We start from the raw sequence: 20,042 nt of genomic DNA, 5'->3' as shown, positions 1-20,042 counted from the left end.
TATAAAAACTAAATGTATCAGATATTGTTTTTATGCACTGTTTCTTTTACTTGTGTGTTATACTAGTGAAATGCTGTTTATAAATGTCATTGTTGAAATTGTCTTTAAGTCTTGTTTTTTTTTATGTATTGTATTATTAAAAGGTACTTTAAAACATGAAAATATATTCCAAAATATTCTTGACCTCTAAATGACATAGTAGACTCAGCATATTGGGACAATTAAGTCTGATATTAACAAACTGTAGATGTGTGCCTGTGTCTGATGTATTTGTGCATCAGATACATAATATGTACTGATAATTTTATCATTACTTGAAGAAAACAAGGCATTTGCTGTGAAAGGTACTTATTAAAATGCAAAATTAAAAAAAAAAAACACTTCTGCAATATCTGTGGAGTGATCTAGATTTAAGAAAATCCAACTCTCAAAAAAAGATGGATCAAGCATGCTTGGTACTCAACATAAAGTAATTAAGGTCTTTCAAATTAACCTATGTTCCTTACATTTTTGCGAAACAAGTGTATCTTACATTTTTATGAAATTGTACAGAAACTGCTGTTTATTTTAAATTGAGACTGGAAGCATTAGTGTATGCTTCCCAAACTAGAATTTTACCAATTTACTGGCTATTTCTTAACTATTTGCATTTTATTGTTGTTTTTTTTCCTCTCATGCTTCATTATTTCATTTTTTCTTGCTTTTATTCTATTTTTTAACCTCTGTTCTTTTTAGTCTTGTTGAATTATCTTTAATAGGAATGGAGGAAACAAACAAACAAAACCCTTGCCCTACCTTATGCATTTCTGATGTAAAACTGAATGTTTAAAATGTAGTTTTATTCACAAGCTAAATAGAACCAGCATTTGGATACTTGGGAGTATGATTTGCAGCAATGCAATGAAAAGTTCTAATTTTGTTAACTCCGTGAGAGTTGACTCGTAGTTTTTTTTAAATACTTCTGATGGTAGTATTTCTGCTTATGACATAATTTAAAACAGAATTCTTCAAAGATGGAAGATTAAACTTCAAAATATTTTGTATGTCTATTGATGTTTGGATATGTTGGATGTATCGATACGCAGGAAGTGTGAAAAGATGCAGAAATATGCACTAGAACTTTCAATGACAATTTTATTTGAAATTATGAGAAATATTGCAGATAGTTTTTATAGTTACAACAGAAGAATATGCAGTAAAAATAAAATACATGAAAGAAGTTGCAATATATTCTGATTTAAAAAAATTCCCAAAACAATCAATCGTAGGTCCAAGGGATTATGAGTGTTAAATGTGGTATTAAAAACAAAAAGAAATCAAAGAAACATATATTTTTTATGTTGCAATAAACCAATAATATAGAGGGTTTGTTTATAAATTTATAAAGAGCATTAGCGGTGTCAAAAGAGGAGTAAGAATGTAATGTAATGTAAAAAAAATAGAACTACATAGACAGCAAGAGTTTATAGTTAACTAGCATAGTTAGTTTTTCAATTTGAACAAAACACCAATAATTCTAGATAAAATCATTTTCTAAAAACATGAATGAAACTGCAATAAAACCTAACCGCAAAAAACAACAAAAAAAGAAATCTTGAGGTTAATTGAAACCTACACCAAATAACAAAAAAACAACATAAAATGAAATTAAATTTGTTTTACCACAAAGCCAAGGCAAATTTTTAACACGACAAGCATGTCAGTAGTAGTCAGCATTTAAAATCAAAACCAAAACTATTGAAAAATCACAACCATACAAATGAAAAAAATGATTACATTTTTTAACAAAACCCAGCTACATTTAACTAAAAAAACACCATAAAAACAGGAAAATTATAAAGCAGTTGTTTTACTTGCATTAGGAGATAATATTTCAACTGTAGGTGGTACTGCTGGAGGAGAAACTGTAGGAGTAACTGGAGGAATAATCGACACTCCCTCTACGAGATCCACTCCTTGAGCCAGTGCGAGATCCAGCCCTGGAACCAGAGCGAGATCCTGGGTTGGACACATTGTAAGGGCTGCTTATTCCTTTGGTGGACACAGAAGAGGCCTGCAGCATCTTCATTCCATTGCTTTCTTCCACCATGCAGCTGTCCATGGCTTCTTTGTAGGAGATCTTCAACTTAGTCTTTGGACAAGTCAAATTCTTCTGATGGTTCCGAGTTTCTTGCAACTTCTGTGCCCCTTTACCATCTAGCCAGCCTTTCCGGATGGCTTCTTCAATGCTGACACGACGCCCTGTGTGTGGTTCTATTAGACCCCCTGTCAAATACTGAAACTCCAAAAACCTCTGGCCTGCCTCGTAGGGTAGCCAGTTCTCTTTTACTGCCTCAGCCGCAGAGAGCTTTCGTTTGGTTTTCACATCCTCGAAACCGATGTAGGCTTTTTGAGAAGCTTTTAGTTTAGCAGCCATGGATTCATCAATGATACTCTGATGGAGGGCATCTTCAAGTGACAGACGGTCACCGGTTGCAGGGTTGATGATCCCGCTAGTGCAAGCCTGAGCTTCCAGCAGTCTTTGTGCTGTAAGAGTGTCAACAATGCCTCTTTTGAGCCCCTCAGTAACAGTTATTTTCTCTAAAGTCTCTGTGTCAAATATGGCTGCTACAGGACTTTGGTCATCAAACATTCCTGGGGGAGAGACTGTAATTGAAATGCTGCTGAGGCGTTTACGAACAGTAGGGGAAGATGGTGTGGCTTGGGTGGGGCTGCTGCATGTGACCATGTCATCAACACTGCTGGCTGCAATAGTCATCTCAGTGCTGCTGGTCTTGCTAGTAATTTGGTCAGCAAACTCTGTCAAGGTTAGTGTTCCGGCACGGTACTGATCTAACATCTTTTGGTCAATGACAGCACGGTCTATGCAGTCTTGAATGTCATACTGGGTTCCAGTTTTTCTATCCACAATAACTAAACGTGCTGAACCATCCGATCCTGTGATAGTGATTTCCTCCCACTCACATTCTTGCTCTGACAAGTCCAGGAACGTTTCATAGTCAATTAGATCCTTATGATAGGCCTCCCTGACTGACATCTCCAGCCCTGTGTCAGGGTCAACAATTACAACACGCCTTTTACGGAGCACATTGGTGCGACTTTCTTTTGACTGTTGAGCCTTTTTCTTGTCTTTGAGGGGCAGAAGTATTAGCCCTGTTTTTTTATCTGTGATGCATCTCTCCTTCAGTTGAAGATATGTCAGGTTCTCCTTGGTATTTGGGTCAAAGAACCCTTTTGTGTCATCTCCTTCGTAGCTTAAAATCTCATTCATCTCCTCATCAAAATATCCTCTTTTATAGGCAACAGAAACTTCAATGCGGTGGCTCTCAACTGGGTCAATAATTCCACCACTGGCAATTTGGGCCTCAAGCAGCCGGATCCCATGTCCTTTCTCAATAAGATCTTTTGCAATAGCCTGGAAGAGAGAGATTGTCTTGCCTGTTGTTGGGTCTGTGTATCCAATGACTGCCCTTTCTGCCGACATGAGCTTAGACTTGAACTCCTTCCCTATAATGCCTCTTTTGGTGGCTTCTTCTACTGTCAGGAAAACATTGTTAACTGGATCAACAATGAAGCCTGATGCAGCTTGTGCTTCAAGAAGCTCTAGGGTGGTTCCTCTCATTAACAGTCCTTCCTTCATTGCCTGATAGAAAGGCATTATCCTGTCATTGACCTCATCATAGATACCTGCGATACAAGTGGAGCCACAGAGATATGACTTTAGCTTGTCTTCAATGTCTTTTGCAGTGAGTTTACCCTGGTTGAGTTTTTGCACATCAGTTTCATTCAGCAGCTCCGACTTAACTAGTTCTGTGACAGAGACATCCCCACGGATACCCTTAACTGTCATGGGTTTTTCTGGACCTTGGAGGAGGAGCAAACCAGACACTGGTTCGACTGTGCACTTCCTTCTAAGGTCAGTATATGTGATCTTCTCTTCTGTTGCTGGGTCCAGGTAGGAGGCTGGCTTTTTATTCAAAGCCCTATAAAGATCATCATCTATGAGATTACGATCCAAGGCCAGATCTTTTGGAAGATATACACTCAGCACTGGGTCTATTATGCCCCCAACAGACTCCTGAGCCTGGAGCAACCGGATAGCAGTTTCTTTGTCAATTTGACCTTTTTTGCAAGCCTGTCCCACAGACAGCACCTTGCCGGTGTATGGATCCTTGAACCCTGTGCTGGCGGCTTCAGCTTTCAATAAAACATCTCTGTCTTCTGTGTCTACAATCCCTCTTGAACAGGCAGTATCTACAGACATCTTCTCATTAAATGTAGGGTCCACAACGTAGCCTGTTGCTGCTTGAGCTTCCAACAGCATGATGGCACTCTCTGGGCTGAGAAGTTTCTTGTGTTTGGCTTCGGTGAACGGCATTTTTCCCTGTGAACATGTCTTCATCCCAGATATAATGCCAGTGCCCTTTAAACTAACCTGGATGTCCACAGCTACTTCCTCCACTGTCTTTTTGCCCTTTAACAGCATTTCCAAGGTAGCTTTACTAATTATACCACAGTCACAAAGTTGGTGGGCTGTGACTTTCCGGTGCACACCATCAAATACAAGCTTTGATGGATCAATTGTCATGATTTTCTCATCTGTCTGGGTCTGAATGTTAAACATAGCTGGTCTCTTCAGTCTAAGAATCTCTCTCTCTAGGGCATCTCTCTTCAGAGCCAGATCAGATGCCTCCTTTTCTGAGATCACGAGACGTCTCTTATATGTTTCCTCCAAAATGTGCATCTCCCTCCTCAGCCTCTCAATCTCACTGTTAAGGGATAGCCTGTCTCGGTCAGCCTTGCCCTTGTCTGACTCGCACTGTCTAATCTGGAATTCTCTGGACTCATACTGGCTCTTCATAGAGGTTAATTCTTTATGGATAGCATCTCTTTCATCTTGCAAATGCTGTTTATTGCGAAGCTCGGTCTCCAGAGAGAACTTGATGCGGCCAAGCTCCTCTTCTAATCTCTGATTACGGTTCTTGTCCTGCTCCAGCATTTTAAGTTTGGAGAGCAAGCTGTCCCTCTCCAGCACTAGGCCAGTATATTTGCTTTGGGAGTCATGTGCCAACTTGGAGGTCTGTGAAAAGATAAGAGAAAGAGCATTATAATGTAATTAACTTCCATTTAGGCAGTTCAAAAGACAACATATCACTATTGCCTGCAGATCTGTGTAATCTATAAGTTAGAAAACCGTGCACGCATTTCCAGACATGCTACTGTAGTTCATAGTGTGATTGTAATAATTGCAAAAGTAACTGTGAGTAGTATTCTGTGAAATTATTGAAAAGCTCACTTAGAGGAGGAAAAATTTGTGAGTAAGAAAAAATTGTGATTAACAAAGTAACTAAAATAGTGACATACTATAAGGGTACTTTGAAATCAGGATAAGTCGTAAAGTACACAGAACAAAACATGCGAGAAGAAAATAATACGTTTGTGATATCAGTACATTATCCTTCAATGTTATCGAAAATACCTCAATTGACTGCTTTTGGAATTTTTCTATTTCCATTTTAAGCTTTTCTCTCTCCTTGGTCAGGTCACTGATGAAAAACTGGAGCTCGGATGTCCTCTTGGAGCTCGTTTGAAGCTGGACATTCAAAGCTGAGATCTGAGTGGCACTTTCTGTATCAATAGCACCTCTGCTAATCTTCAGTTCATCTCTTTCTTGTCGTACTGCCCTCAGCTCTTCCTCCAACCTCAGTCTCTCTTTGGTAAGGTTCTGTGTCAGAGTCTTCAGCTTTTCAATCTCTGTGGTGTATTCGTTGAGCTGGCGGCTCTTCTCTTCTATGGTTTTGTACAAGCTTTCGTTGCGCTGGTTGAGCTCATGAACTCGCACCTGCTCTTGCTGGAGTTTTTGTTTTAGTATTTTGAGTTCATTTGTCACCGCTGTCAATTCTTCTTTGGTGACTTTACAATCCCTTAAACTCCTGTCCAGTTTCTCTTGGAGAGCCTTGATATCTTGCTCATACTTTCTCCCAGTGTTTGTGACCTCTATCTGAACTGATTTCAGTGAGTTGATTGTAGTGGTATGCTCTCTGCATGTACTTGTCATCCTCTCTAACTCTGCCTCCATTCGCTTCCGACGAGTGAACTCCTCTTGGGTCGCCTTCTTTTGCTTGTCCAGCTCAGCTTCCACCCCATCCAGAGAGCACTGAAGTTCCCTGATACGACTCTGAAGCCTGGTAGAACTCTGCTCTGCCTTGGTTTTCTCACTGGTCTGCTTTTCCAACTCCACTCGGGTGATGTGGACTTCCTGCTCAGCCCCTTTGAGTGTGTTAATTGTCTCAAGGTAAGCACTGTTCTTTGCCATGAGTTCTGCTGTGGCTTTCTTCAGTTGACTGGACTCCAGTTCCAGAGCTCTCCTCTTTTTCTCCTCTTCTTGCAGGTTAAATGCTAGCTCACTGATTTGCCTGGACATTTCCTGACTGTTTCTGTTGGATTCCTGTAATTTCAGGTTTTCTTCATCTCTCTGCTGCTGGAGCGTTCTCAGCTGCAGCTCCAAATTAGTGCGAATCCTTGTCGCTTCATTCACTGAGGCCATCTGCTGGCTGGCTTCCTGCTCTGCCTTGCTTTTATGCATTTCAATGACAGCAATGGACTGTCTCTGTCTCCTGAGCTCCTCTTCCAGATTTCTCTTCTCGTCTGTGAGCCGGTCAACTTGCAGCCTTAATTGTGATGCATCCTCATCTTTCTGCTGGGACACTTTCAGAATGGTGGTCTTGCTGACTTGGATCTCTGTCTCATATGTCTGTTTGAGTTGACTGATCTCCTGGGTGCACTGTGTTCTTACCTTTGATATATCTGACTCGACTTTTTGACGACGCCTTTCTTCCTCCTCCAGTTGCATCCTCAGTCTCTCAATTTCATGTTCTTTATCCTTCACCGACTTCTCTAGGTTTATCTTTGTCCAGTTCATGGCATCCAGTTCCTGCATCCTGGAACGAGTTGATGCATCACACTCTTGTTGGTGACTTGTGAAGCGCTCTTCTGCAAGCTTTCTTTTCCTCTTTTCCTCCTCAAGCTGATATTTAATGCGGCTTAGTTCTTCAGTTAAACGTTGCATCTGGCCTTGTGTGCTATCAAGGTTCTCTTTAGCAGCGTTAACCTGCATTACTGTGGTTCTCTTCACTTCTTGCACTGAAATGAGTTCATCTTTAGCCTGACTGAGCTCCATCTTGTAGTTGGCCAAGGTACCCTCCAAAGAACCGTATTTTTGTTTTTGATCGTCAAGTTCATCCTGTAGACGCCTCAGTTGCTCCTCTAGCAACTCAATCCTGGTGTTCCTTAGCTGATGACAGATTAAGCAAACTTAGTCAGATTTACTTCAAACCTATTTGATCAAGTAAATGTTGTTTCTCTGGCAAGTAACTTTTACAAAGATATTTCATATATAGAAAAAAATGCATAATTGTTGTACAAAGAAAATCTGATGCCAACCTTCAGCTCATCTATGTTCTTCCCCAAGTCACCCAGGAACTTGTAATAATCGCTGGAGCGGGTAAGCAGCTCAATGTAATGTGTCTGAAGTTCACCTGCCTTGGAACAGTAATTAGATTATAAATACCACTGGTAAAAACCAATCAATCATTTTCATTTTCATTTGTGTGGAATTTCATTTTTAATTGGTGAATAAACCGTGATTTAGAATGGACTCATTTTTACAAAATGCATGAGTACTTCTAAATATAGCATCTATAAGCTGAATATATTTCTTAAATTTGATCACACAATAAATATGAAAATCCAAAGCTATGAGATTATTTTAAAATTATGTTGCTGCTTACTTCTCTTCTGACAGAAGAAGCAGGGGACTGAAGCAAAGTTCTCTTCACTGGGACATTAAGCAAAGTTCCCAGGCCTGAGCTGTAAGAAGCCAGCTCCAGCTCATAATTCTGAAAACATCAAAGCCAGTGTTATTTATACCATTTATTTATTTATTTATTTATTTTGCTTTACATCAAGACAGATTTCAAGAAGAAGCAAACCAATTACCTTTATGGAGGTAGCACAGGTGTCCGCATTCCTCAGCACATCATCCAGTCTGTCCTTCCTGTTTTTGATTTCATTGTGAAGAGCCTATTCAAAACAACAAAAAAAGGAAAAACGTTCGCTTTAATTTCAGAAATGTTGCATACGATAACTTTGTTTCTGGTTTGTGGTGTTTTTTAAATCTGTGCAACAATATGATGCATTTAAACAATTCCACCCACTACATATACTAAATTCCCTAAATTGTAATTATACTTCACTTTCTATGTGTGCTGCATTTCTAATTGATCACAATCAAATTGACATGTAGGAGTCAATTTGATTTTGAGCTTGGAAGCTCTCATCCACAGAAGATCCCAAAAGTAAATTTATGTCACTCTACTTCACCATGCTTCTAGGTTATGTTTACCTAATTTTACTTTATTATATAATCGATTCTGATATTCTCCTGAGCTTGTACCAATGAATCAAACACATTGCTCTTAGTCTAACACAGAAATATGTCTCACTGGCTTTTATATACTTACATAGAATTGGACATTTATATTTGTTATTTTTGACATTATTCAGTCAGTTTGAGCAGGAAATAATACACACACTAGAAATGATGCATACTGTCTTCTCAAATAAAATAATCAGTTTCCTTTACAGCTAGTCTGAAGTAACCCTTATTGACTTTAGCTTGAGCCAACATACCTCCCTCAAATGGAAAACCACCTACAAACATTTGTTACAATAGTTTCGGTAAACATGGAAAAGCATGCCTTTTGTTGGTTGATGTGGTCTGTAAGAGTCTGCCTGTCAGTGATGTTGGCCATCTTAAGGGTCTCCTGCCGTTTCCTGGTATTGTCTATCCACTGTTCCATCAAATTTCTTCCCTGCTGATATTGTGTTAACTGCTGCTTTTGTTTTTCCAGGTCCGACAGTCTAAGGCAGGAAGAGGAAGAGATGGAAGGATGCTTTAGTCAGTCCTGCTACCGGCAATAACAAATGCATCATAGTGACCAGACAACCTTGTTGTACCTGATATCGATCTGCTTTTGGATTTGGCGCCAGCGATTGGACAGCTGGTTCATAAGCTCAGAGTACTTGGACAAATCCACATCACATTTGTGGAAAGAATCGGAAATCTGGTTGTTGCTGTACTGTGCTTTGGCCAAGTCAGACTCCATGGCAGTCAGCAGATCCCGTCTTTGATCAAGTTCACTCTTCATGCTCTGTAATAGAGATTCACACAACAAGGTCATTCATATCCTTTGGTATGAATGGTATAAAAGCAAAAAGTACAAATGTTTGTGTTTTTGAGGTTTATGAGGTAAATGCCTGGCAATTATCCAAATCTTTTTACTATGATTGAAAGTACTTGATTTTGAGGAGTTTTTTCCTCTAGGTTAAAATTGATAATGCAGCAACGTCTGAAAATAAAAGTAAATTTAATGATACTTTAAAAAAGTATGACTTAAAATCTCCCAAATTATAACTTCTTAGTATTAGGAGTACTACTACTACCATTACTACTACTACTACTATTAATAATAGTATTAACAATAGTAGCAGATGTACTAGAACTACTGCCAACAACAGTAGTGTTACACTGCTCTTAATATAGAACAATTTATTTTTATGGTTAGGACATACAATTTTGAAATTTGTATCTATTTTATATTGTATACTAAATTATTGTATACTACTGCCTCATGTTTTGCATAAAAAACAGGATCAAAGATTCTAAATTCTATACTTTTTAAGATATTCATCTTAAATATATAGAGTAAATAATTAAGAAACACAAACAGTAAAACAAAGTCCAGCACAAACAACTTTTAATCCAGTGTCATTGTTGAGGTGAGTGCAAAAGAATAAAAAAAAGATCTAACCCATCTGAATAACTAATATATTTAGAGAAAAGCAAGGTTTAAAACTTCCAAGGAGAAAATAAATTACATATCAAAACAGATGCTTCATACCCTTAGAGCACTCCAATGGATTTCCAGTTCTTGAGGGTCATCGGAACTGGTCTCCTTCTCCATCAGGCGGATCTCGTGTACTTTAATAAAATCCTCAGCCTGGAGAGATTTTTGTAGCATGTCCTTGAGGGCATTCAATCTGTTGTGGACACAATACATTAAAAAAGCACGTAAGAAGATTAACCAACTTTAGCTTCAGATCAGATCAGCTGGCCAAAAAAATACTACACCTGTCAAGGTAGACTTTGTTAAGATGCTGCAGTTCTCCTAATTTGTGGTTGACTATCTCCAGTTCGGAACGGAGGAACTTGGCCTGCTCTGAGTCTGCAGGGAGCCCACTCAGCTGCTTTGTAATCATTTCTCTTAGGTGCAGATAATCATTGTAAATTGAATCCAGGTCTTGGTTCACACCCTGGAAGTCAGTATATGGTGAAATTTACTTAAAATTAGTAAGTAGAACATGTTTTAGTCGTGAAACTAGCTATCAAATTTCTTCTGATCAGTTCTGTACATCTGCATGCAAGTAATTTGCAATCAAGTAATTAAATAAAGGGCAACATACATGTAGCTTCTGAATGTACACTGAGCACTCATGCACACTGTTTTCTCCAAGTGGAATATGGAGATGGTCAGTGAGGTCAGATTCAGCCATTTCCAGCCTGCGACGGATTTCTTGCAGATTGCTAAGCAACGAAAGGCTGATGACAGTGTTGGTTTTGGTCGGCTGTTTAACAGGGACTTGGCCTAGTTGCTGTGGGACTTCAGGTTTTTCAACCTTTACCTCTTCTTCCCCTTTAATGCAAAGTAAAAAAAGATGCAAATTAATACTAGTAAAACTGAGATTTCCATAATTTCTAACTAAGTAATAACGCAACAAAACAGAAATATACTTGTTAAGTTTGTATTCCAGTTGTTATTTTGGAAAAGCAGAGAAGACAGATCAAGTGTGTAAACTTTTCTTTAACAAACCGTTTATTAAAAAAGATCATAGTTTCACATAATCCATGATAATTAATAATTAATATTCATGTAATGGAAGTGACAACACAACATCTTACTAATGTTTATCTGAAATCACTATTCCTATATTTTTAAGCACAGCTGTGAAAAAATAATTAAATGTAAATCAATGTTAGTATCAAAATCAACAAAATTCCTCCTTACTGTAATTGGGCATCTGGATAATCAGAGTATCGTAGTGCTCTTGAGCCTTGTTAAAGTGGCCCTGCATGGTTTTCCTATCTTCTTCCCCAAACATTTCAGAACCCTGGCTGTTACGCATGAACTCTTGGTAATGGACCTCCATATTTTTGATCAACTCGCGGTATTCGTCAGGACGCATCTTCGACAGCTAAAAGAGAGAGAGGAAGGTTAGGATGGGTCATTCAGAACTCCAGGTTCTGAATGACTCTAGAACCTAGAGTCATTCAGAAAAAACAAAAGCAATACATGGAGTTTAAAATTCAGCTTCACCAAATGTGTGTTCACTCATTTTGAAATATTTCATTCTTAACGTCTTACCATGCTCATGGTGAGGGAGTTGATATAGTTGACATCTCTGATACAGTACTGCCAGGAGATGAGACTCTTGATGTTGATGAAGAGCTGATTCCAAATGCCCATGATGGCTTCATAGTACTGCTCATTTCTGGTAAAAGGACACACAGTCATTCCTGATATGTAACATGAACTACACTATGAACCACTAATTTTCTGCCCACTGTAGTACCACAGACACTGATAAAATAATTTAATAAATAATAATCAAAGGACAATGCTAAGTGCATTATCGCTAAGTGCTGCAAATTCTGCTTTTAAACAAATCATTGGCTTATTCCAAGTGTATACATTGAATTAAAGTATATAAAATAATAAATATAACTACATTGCAATTAGGGTGCACTGATAAATTGGCCAGGTGATAAATCAAAACTGATTTCCTTAATTTTGGGAGGCTGATGACCAACTTATGCTTACATGTGAAGCCCATTTTATCCACTGATCCTGTCGTCCTCGGCAAAGTTCTAAAAATCAACAACTATCCTCATTTGCTCTATGGTGAGAGAGGGCTAACTGATGGATCCACCCACCAGGTTATGTCCGCACATTTGCCTAGTTAACAAAAGCCACATTAGCAACATTCCAGACAAAAAAAAATCAGTGTCGGCCAAAATTGGAATTGGCAGATTGGGCTTTTTTTTTACACTGAAACCAACAAGCGGATTTTCTAAATCGAGCAGGATTTAAGAACTGGAGTTGAAAGTATCACATAAGGGGTGGGGGTTGGGGCGTTATGGATGATAAAACAGTGGGTGCATTTTGGTGCTTGCCCTTTCAGCTGATCACAACAGACTTATAGCCTGTGGATTGAGATTGAGAGAATGTTTTGATATCTGATGAAGTGAGAGAATTTCCAGGAGGATGATTAAGCAAAAAAGTTTTAGATTGAGTTCAGACAGACCCCTTTAGATTATCATTCAGCAATTTCTGCAAATCAGGGAGTTGAGCTCCTTGTCACTGTAAAAAACATCAGCTAATTCTGGTCCCTGGTCAGAAGTATAAAAGATCAAGGTGATTGTTTTTTGAAAAATATAATATCTGGATTAGTTTATCGATGTAGAAATAATAAATTAAGAGGTTTCTTTAAAGTGGTCATGCAGGCACATATGAACAAGTATGAGTGTGCATGTAACCTCAAAAGTGGGAAGGAGGTTGTAAGTTTTAAATCAATGAAGGAGGAGAGGCTCTCTGAAAAAAAAGACTGTGAACCATTGTTATGTACAACAAAGCACAGATTTTAACAAGCCTAACCACCAAATTTGATTCGTGTTCTTTCTCATAGGTGTGCAGTTTCTTACTTTTTAGCAATTCCGATGCTGAGAGGATTTGGAGGAGGGATGAGCAGGCACACAGAGGGAATCCACATGTCAAGACCTCCAGGTCCTGTTACAAGCCACTTGCTGCGCTGAGAGTTGTCTTTCAGTATGCCCTGGTTGTCTTTCAATATACTTTTCTGAAAACATAAAATAAAATAAAATAATAAAAAGAAGGAGCTTTGCTACATTTATTATACCTTTGTTACACTTTGTGTATGGTTATGCAAATTATAGAGTTGAAGAATTCATATGTCCAACCTGGTCTTGCTTAAAGTCACATAAGGCCTGAACCATGATGGGGGTGGTGCTTTTCTCCTCGGGATTTCGAGGCTTCAGCCTGACAATGGACTGCGACTTGTTGACCAGACTCTGGACCTGCCTCTTATTCTCCATTATCCGCTCTTTCTCTCTCTGTATTGAAAATTTTTCATTTTAAGCTTAGACTTTTTTTACAGTAACTTTGTGAAATCAAATTATGCTCAAACCTATACTAACTAAATGGAGCCACACTGAAAAGATAAAAGGATGAAGGCTTTCCGAACAAGTTTAAGAGGCATGCACATTTTTTGCTTTGTCCAATGCACAGGGAAAGTACAATTAATGGAGAACAAAGATACCTCCAGATTTTTCAGGAGTTCGATAAGGTTCTCCACACGGGTATTCTTGTCACATATGAATTTGCTCTTGATGGTGTCATGTTGCTTCTGAAGCTTTGCATACGTTTCATTGGCCTCCTTGAAAAACTGAAGAAAAACAAAAGTTTTGTTTAAATGAAAACGTACAAAGTACTATTTCTACATAACAAACAGAAACTTTAAAGTCATACTTGGCTGTAGGCAGAATTTTCCTTAAGATGAACTTGGATGCACTTTGTGATCTGGAGAAGCCAGCTCCACTGTGTCTGTAGGGTATCCACGTAGGCCTGTAGGGTGACAAGTTATTCATTCAAACATAAAATAAAATTTTTTAAAAACTATCAAAATACAGTCCAAATGCCAACAACCGTTACCTCGATCTTATCTTTGGCTGGGTGGTTGCTGTTCAAGAGGGCACCAGATTTAATTTTCAACCTGTTTAACTCCTTCTCCTTCTCCTCCAAGTCACTCATCAGTTTCTGTTGTATAAACACAAAGATAAAGTCCAAAACAGTCCCACCATAAACAATGCAAATAAATTTACAACAGATATCAATAATAATAACAATAAAAACTACTCAGTTTGAGATTCTCACAGAGTAGCTCTCCTGCTTCCTGGGTATGTACTGGTCAATGTTTTTATCTCCCCAGTCAAACATTAGCTCCTCCTCCTCTTTTCCATTAACCCACATGATGGCTCGAGAGACTTCCTCGATGATGTTCTGAAGGTCACGGAGTTGATTGAGGCGATTGCTGGACATTTTCTACAACACATGGCACATTTATGGATAGAAATGAAAATGCAACAAAGAGGGGAAAAAAAGATACATTTGACAAAACACTATTTGTGCTTAAAGGGGTTTTCACTACCTGGAGGGCATCCATTTCTTGCTCCAGGATGTTGAGGTGGTACTTATTGCCCATTGCCATCTGGAAAGTAGATGAAGAAGTAGAATTTTGCTCAGGTTTTATACACAAACAGAACAGGGGAACATACTAAATAATAGGCATGGACTGGTTCTAGATATTTGGAGGGTTGATGGTTTCAAGGTCGTTTTGTTAACCAAAAACCACTTTAATGAGCTGTCGGCAATAGTGTTGGAATAAAGTAGTTTTTCTCCAGTTATATAGATCATGAAATAACATAGTGCTGACCTTACACCATTTCTTTTGTCTCTCTTATAAGATAAAAATCAAAGCCATCATGCAGAAATGGAAGAAACACTAAGTATTACCGTTGCTAAGGTAACTAAGTTAGCATGTTACAAGCAGAATGTTTGTTAAACATGTAACAAACAAACAAGCTCTACCAGTACATGCTGAGTCACCAATTAATCAGTTCAATTTACTTGGACAGCAAAAATGGAACAATATTCTAACACCAAATAATTAAAAACTTTTATTACGTTCTATGACGTTATATGTATATACGTTATGACGTACGACATTTTTGCTGAACTCCAGTGTTTATGAATTTTTATATATAAGCCATTGTATTTTCACTCAAGGTAATCATACTTGTAAAAATCTAGTACCAACCCATGCCTATGAGAGAAAAAAAAAGCTTCTATTTTAAAAAAATATAACTTACCAGATCGTCTCTGGCACGCCTCACTTCTAGACTTGTTTGGAAGGAGCTGTGGACTTTGCTGTGGGCCACTATTTGGTTTTCTATGGTGTTGGTGTCTTCTCCGAATGGTGCTGTCTCAATCAGGCGCTATCAAATTGAAAATGACAATACCATCATTAGTACTTTTGCTATTGCTTTTCATATTTTGGGGTATTTTTGAGGTGAGTAAAATTTGTGTTTGGGTATTTTCAAATGATGTCTGCTAATTGAATATTTTAGATAATTAATAGATTTGAGGTCGTCTCTTGAAAAGATAATTCAGCTATTGTTTGTAAAAATCCTTTGAAGAATTTAATATACGTATAACTATCATAATACGTTGAATGTTAATTTTTTTATTGTGGCAGTAAGTTTGTATTTTCAGTAGATTCTTGATTTCGGTGTGTCTGGTAATTTTATTCAGTTCAGTAAGTCTAACTTGAGATTAGTTGGTCCTAGAGACAAACGCAGATTTGCTTAGTTAGTCTCAGAAAGGTCATTAATGCAAATGTCATTTTATGAACAGAACTTATCAAGTTTGCATTGGAGGCTTTCAACACAGAATCCTACGATTATTCACGCAGTATATTGGAGATAAAAGACAGTGTGCTACCAATAATCTTCTGTGTTAAACACTCTTTGGGAACAAAACGTGTAAAGCATATCTAGTCAGAGACACTAGTGTAAACTGCATAATTTGTAAAAAAAAAAACAAGAAGTTGCAATTTATTTAAGCTAAAATGAAACATTTTGGTTTGTTTTTCATCTGGAATGTTCAAATACAACAGTTCTTTTTAATTAATCATGAGCGTCTGTTGAAAACTCCAGTCAATGAAATATGAAGATGGTTTAAAGGTTAACAAGTCTAATCTGCTATAATGTTTTTTTAGACTGTACTTGTTTTAGATTTTGATTTGTACTGAATAAAAACATCAGAACGGTTACAGGTAAGACATTAACTACTTATACCTTTATAACAAAACCCATCAGTAAAACTCGATGTAATATTGAACCCCTGGACCCAAATGCTTTCTTTGTCTTTTTCCTTTTTGCCCTCTAGGTGTCAGCAAATAATCATTAGGTTTTTGTTAAGCAGGAAACTATTCCAACTATGCCCTCCTTGTCTAAAGTCCTCAACTTCGATAGGTGCTCAGCCAGCACACAACCGCAGCCCGTCCCTGTTCTACACTCTGCATTTTTTTCACCCTTTTCTCTCAGGGCTTTTGTTTGCTCGCCACTCCCTTTTTTCCCCCTTGTAAATACTTGCCCAGTGCTACACAGGACAAACCAAACTTGCAGCAACAAAGGTAATATGCCACTTTGGAATATCAGCAAAATTATCCTTTGAAATGCAACACTGACAACCAGCAGTGTAAACTAGAAGCTATTTATCTGCTCTGAACTTAATGAATACAGGCTGGGAAAAAGTTAGACATGTGGTAATGGCAGGAACGCGTGTGGTTAAGATTCAGAAGGGTGAGGCTGTAAGTGGTGACAGAATGACAGGGTGTGTTTGTGGGAAGGTGGAGTGTTGACGAGTAAATGAACAGAAACGCATTTTCCCATGAACATACTACAGGTCAAATGGGCTGCCCTGTTTCTTACAAACCAACTCAGAGGAGAGTGCAACATATCGCACTTCTTCACTCCCACTTTCTATCCTGCTTCAATGACTCCTTTATTTTCACTGCTGTGTTGCCTTTAAAAACCTTGTGAGTTTCATGCAAAAGCAAACTCTCTCTTTCTCTTTTTTTTTCTCCAGCTACTCCTTTGTTTCATTCCTCCACCAATTCTCTTAGCCTCTTTCACTCACGTATCAGGTTTTGGCACTGAGTTCAGATGGCTTCAGTTACAGTAGGGTAGGATAAATGTTAGGGGAAGTTTATCCACTCTTCTGACTTCCACAGCAGAGAAAAAACTGAACAAACTAGTTCACTGGCTTTTCATCCGCATATCCTGGGCATACAAGTTAATAATTCCCACACTTATTTTGAAAGGTTTTTAACAAGTCTAGTGCCAAGAAATACAATAAAGAGTAATGTTTTCATGATTACTTTAGAAATGAGAAAGAAATGTGTAAAATTAAACTGTAGTATTTTCCACACGTAACAGAACTCACCTTCTGCTGGGTTATCCAGGGGATGGCCTCACTGAAGTATCGCCCGCCATCATTGCCCACACTGCCACCACTGCTCACACTGACTTTGTGACTTTTCATAGTCCCATACCCACCAAGTCTGTGTCTGAGCATAGAATGCTGTTGTTGTAAAAAATCAATTCTGTGGAGACATAAAAAAAAATAGTCAGATAAGGATAAAAACGATCTCCGAAGTCAACCTCACAACACAAAGATTACGTTCTGGTCTTACGTTTTTAGAATATCAGATGGTATACGCATTTCTTGCATCTCTCGGCCATAGCCCTTCAGCTTCTCAATATTGTCTGCAGCCTTCAGCAGATACATCTCTGCTTCAGCTGGTGAGGCTCCCTGAAAGGAAACCATAGCAAGTCTGTTGCGCTGCAAGATTATACTCCTATAATACTGGTTATTTCAAATACCAACACCTCATTATAAACATCCTCTATTTGTACCTTGTTGAAACAAGAACTTTGACAAATAGACTGCTTTAATATTTTAGTTATTTAGAGATTGATATATTATACTTACAATGTCGATGGTCTTATTTGCTTTCTCCAACAATTCATAACATTGGTTTGACAGGAAACCAGCTGTTTGCTGAATACCTTGCACACTGACCATGGGAAGAACAAAATAGACTTATGATTAAAACAGTATTATTAAATCAGTTATGAGACAGACGTTGCAAATATAGATAGCAGGTTGTTGAATTTTATTATTTTTAAAGCTTGAATCAAAGAAAGTTTTGAGTGAAAGGCTTTCAAAGTAGGATAGGATAACCATAAAGTTATAATGAAGTTTCTGTTCCGCTTTGACAAACTTGGATTTTAATCCATTACAGTCATTAGGCAAAAGGTTGAGGAAGGAAACCAAAAGCTACACAAAAAACAAAAACTTTAAGCTAGAAGATATACATAGTTATCATAGTAAATGAGTTACGAAGCTTAATTTTTTTGAACCTTGAAACAAAGCAAAAACATTTGGTCAAAATTTCTTAAAGTAAAAAGCTTAGCAGCAAAAGTTATAATGGAGTAGTTTTTGTACTGTACTGTGACAAACTTGCAATTTTAGTCCACACACAAAGGTCACCAGAGGGTCACAATAAACAAATAATTATCGGTAACTATACAAACAGGATAAATATAAACTTTAATTTTATAGGCGTTTTTTGTTTGTTTGTTGTTTTTTTTGCCATAATTAAGCTGACATCATTCTGTAAGGATGAAAGGGTGTGCTTAACGTTACTTTTGTTTTCATATTGTGCAACAGATCGAGGATGATAAAACTAAGATTCATTTGTACCTTCATCTGTCGAGATGATCAGCTACAGAAATTATTATAAATACAATGATAATCCAAACATGAAAGTTTGTGCGCCTATTTAATGAAAATTATTGTAGTTGCCGTACAACTAGGACTTGAGCTTGTTTTGGCTTTAGGGCTTATATAAATAAATAAATAAATAAATAAATAAACTATACTGTTCTATGCAAACAGACAATATTTAACACCCCTAAAACATTATGTGAAGGTGTTAAGAAAGTATTCTTTTCACTTTTTTCCCTTTTAGCATAGAGTCATACAACATGTGAGCACTTACCTCTGTGCTCCACCTCCAATGCCACCGGCGGTAGAGATGATCTTCATGCTGCGGCCGCCGCCGCCGTGCATGGAGGACCTGCTGGTGTAGGTTTGGTATCCAGGCTCCATTTGCTGGAACTCTGTCTGGTAGCCGTTTCCGCCGACGAATAAGTTCTGTCGGGAGTTACTCCTCTGTCCTACACTGGCCAGATTAGGCTCAGAGCCATAAAAATTCATGTTGCTCATAGTTAGGTTTTTTTTCTGTTGTAAAAAGGTGTATTTAGTTAATTTCCCCGGTTGTTTCGGCTCTTGCTGTCCGGAGAGCGGACAACCCGTGCGCTTTTCTCCGCCCCGTCTCCTGTTGCGCAGATAATGGTGTTCTGTGAATAGACGGAAGCGAACTGCTTTTTGGACTGAAACCACACCTTGCTGAGTTTACGAAACGACTCTGGTATGTTTGGGAAGGTTTTTGTATTCACAAGTTAAATTATTTTATGTAGCAACTCTTCCTTGACCTATCAGGGAATAAACGCATTTCTTTAATGATGAAAGCTGCGTGGGAAATAACAAGCTGTATATCTGACGTTTCACAATTTACTTTTAATCAGTTAAACAAGATTATACTGTCTTACTCCTATATGTCAGTTGCATAGACATAATTATTTAGTTCCCTTTCTTCTATAATTTATATCGCTATGTTAAGCAACAGAGAAAAAGAAACTCAATTACAATTAAAAAATTTTTTGTCATAAACCTGTGGTACCAATTTATCTTTTTTTAGAAGAAGATAAATTGGTTACGGCAAATAGAGCGGGTCTGGTTGCCGTCCACTGTCGAGGTTAACATTCAACATGGGGACAATTGGAAATTCGTGCAAATTGACCCATCAGGGTTTTCCTAGTTGATACGTATTTCCAGTCTTTTTCTGATTCATATGATTTCAAATTTTATTAGTGTGTTGAAAGTTCTTTGATTTTTGTTCTAATTTGAATCGAACAGAAAATAAAGTAATAAGACTACTTTGCAATAATCAACCTAAAGCCAGAGACAAAATTGTATGATTTAAAAAATAAATAAAAAATAAATAAATAACGGTTACTGGAACATTTTATGTGAGATCACAATATTATAAAGTTTTCTTGGTAACTTTTATCTAAAAGTGTTATGGAAGAAACTAAATTGTGCTGCTGCATTAGAGTTTTGTCCAAGAGGTCAGAGATATCATTCCAACAGCAAGTT

General features: G+C 37.8%; 1 protein-coding gene across 2 annotated transcripts; it reads right to left on the bottom strand.

Annotated features, from left to right (window-relative positions):
• Nucleotides 1–1,331: 1,331 nt before the first annotated feature.
• On the bottom strand, nt 1,332–19,196 carry dspa (desmoplakin a). Of its 2 annotated transcripts, none has more exons than XM_028021645.1 (24): nt 18,823–19,196; nt 17,751–17,835; nt 17,452–17,570; nt 17,202–17,361; nt 15,065–15,190; nt 14,344–14,403; nt 14,070–14,237; nt 13,848–13,952; nt 13,665–13,760; nt 13,456–13,581; nt 13,097–13,249; nt 12,821–12,975; nt 11,484–11,610; nt 11,127–11,313; nt 10,525–10,754; nt 10,193–10,374; nt 9,963–10,101; nt 9,019–9,212; nt 8,760–8,922; nt 7,999–8,082; nt 7,791–7,898; nt 7,444–7,542; nt 5,480–7,294; nt 1,332–5,080 (listed from the first exon to the last, which is right to left on the bottom strand). In XM_028021645.1, exons 1-24 carry the CDS (start codon nt 19,047–19,049, stop codon nt 1,874–1,876), a joined length of 8,115 nt encoding a protein of 2,704 aa, XP_027877446.1. In that variant the 5' UTR covers nt 19,050–19,196; the 3' UTR covers nt 1,332–1,873. The 2 variants fall into 2 exon arrangements, with proteins under 2 accessions (XP_027877446.1, XP_027877447.1); XM_028021646.1 differs by having other exon boundaries at nt 6,797–7,294; nt 18,823–19,194.
• Between the last annotated feature and the right edge of the window lie 846 nt (nt 19,197–20,042).

The sequence above is a fragment of the Xiphophorus couchianus genome, chromosome 6 (assembly GCF_001444195.1).
Source record: "Xiphophorus couchianus chromosome 6, X_couchianus-1.0, whole genome shotgun sequence".
In the NCBI taxonomy this organism is placed as follows: domain Eukaryota; kingdom Metazoa; phylum Chordata; class Actinopteri; order Cyprinodontiformes; family Poeciliidae; genus Xiphophorus; species Xiphophorus couchianus.
Note: the sequence above shows the minus strand (reverse complement) of the source record. Positions and strands in the feature narration are given on the sequence as shown.

Bases quoted from the DNA above. Each gene is read 5' to 3' on its own strand.
- dspa (XM_028021645.1), bottom strand. From the start codon at position 19,049: ATGAGCAACATGAATTTTTATGGCTCTGAGCCTAATCTGGCCAGTGTA. The intron at 17,836-18,822 runs GTAAGTGCTCAC...TCCCATGGTCAG, and splicing joins ATTGGAGGTGGAGCACAGAG to TGTGCAAGGTATTCAGCAAA. The intron at 13,250-13,455 runs GTATCTTTGTTC...TTTTCAATACAG, and splicing joins AACTCCTGAAAAATCTGGAG to AGAGAGAAAGAGCGGATAAT.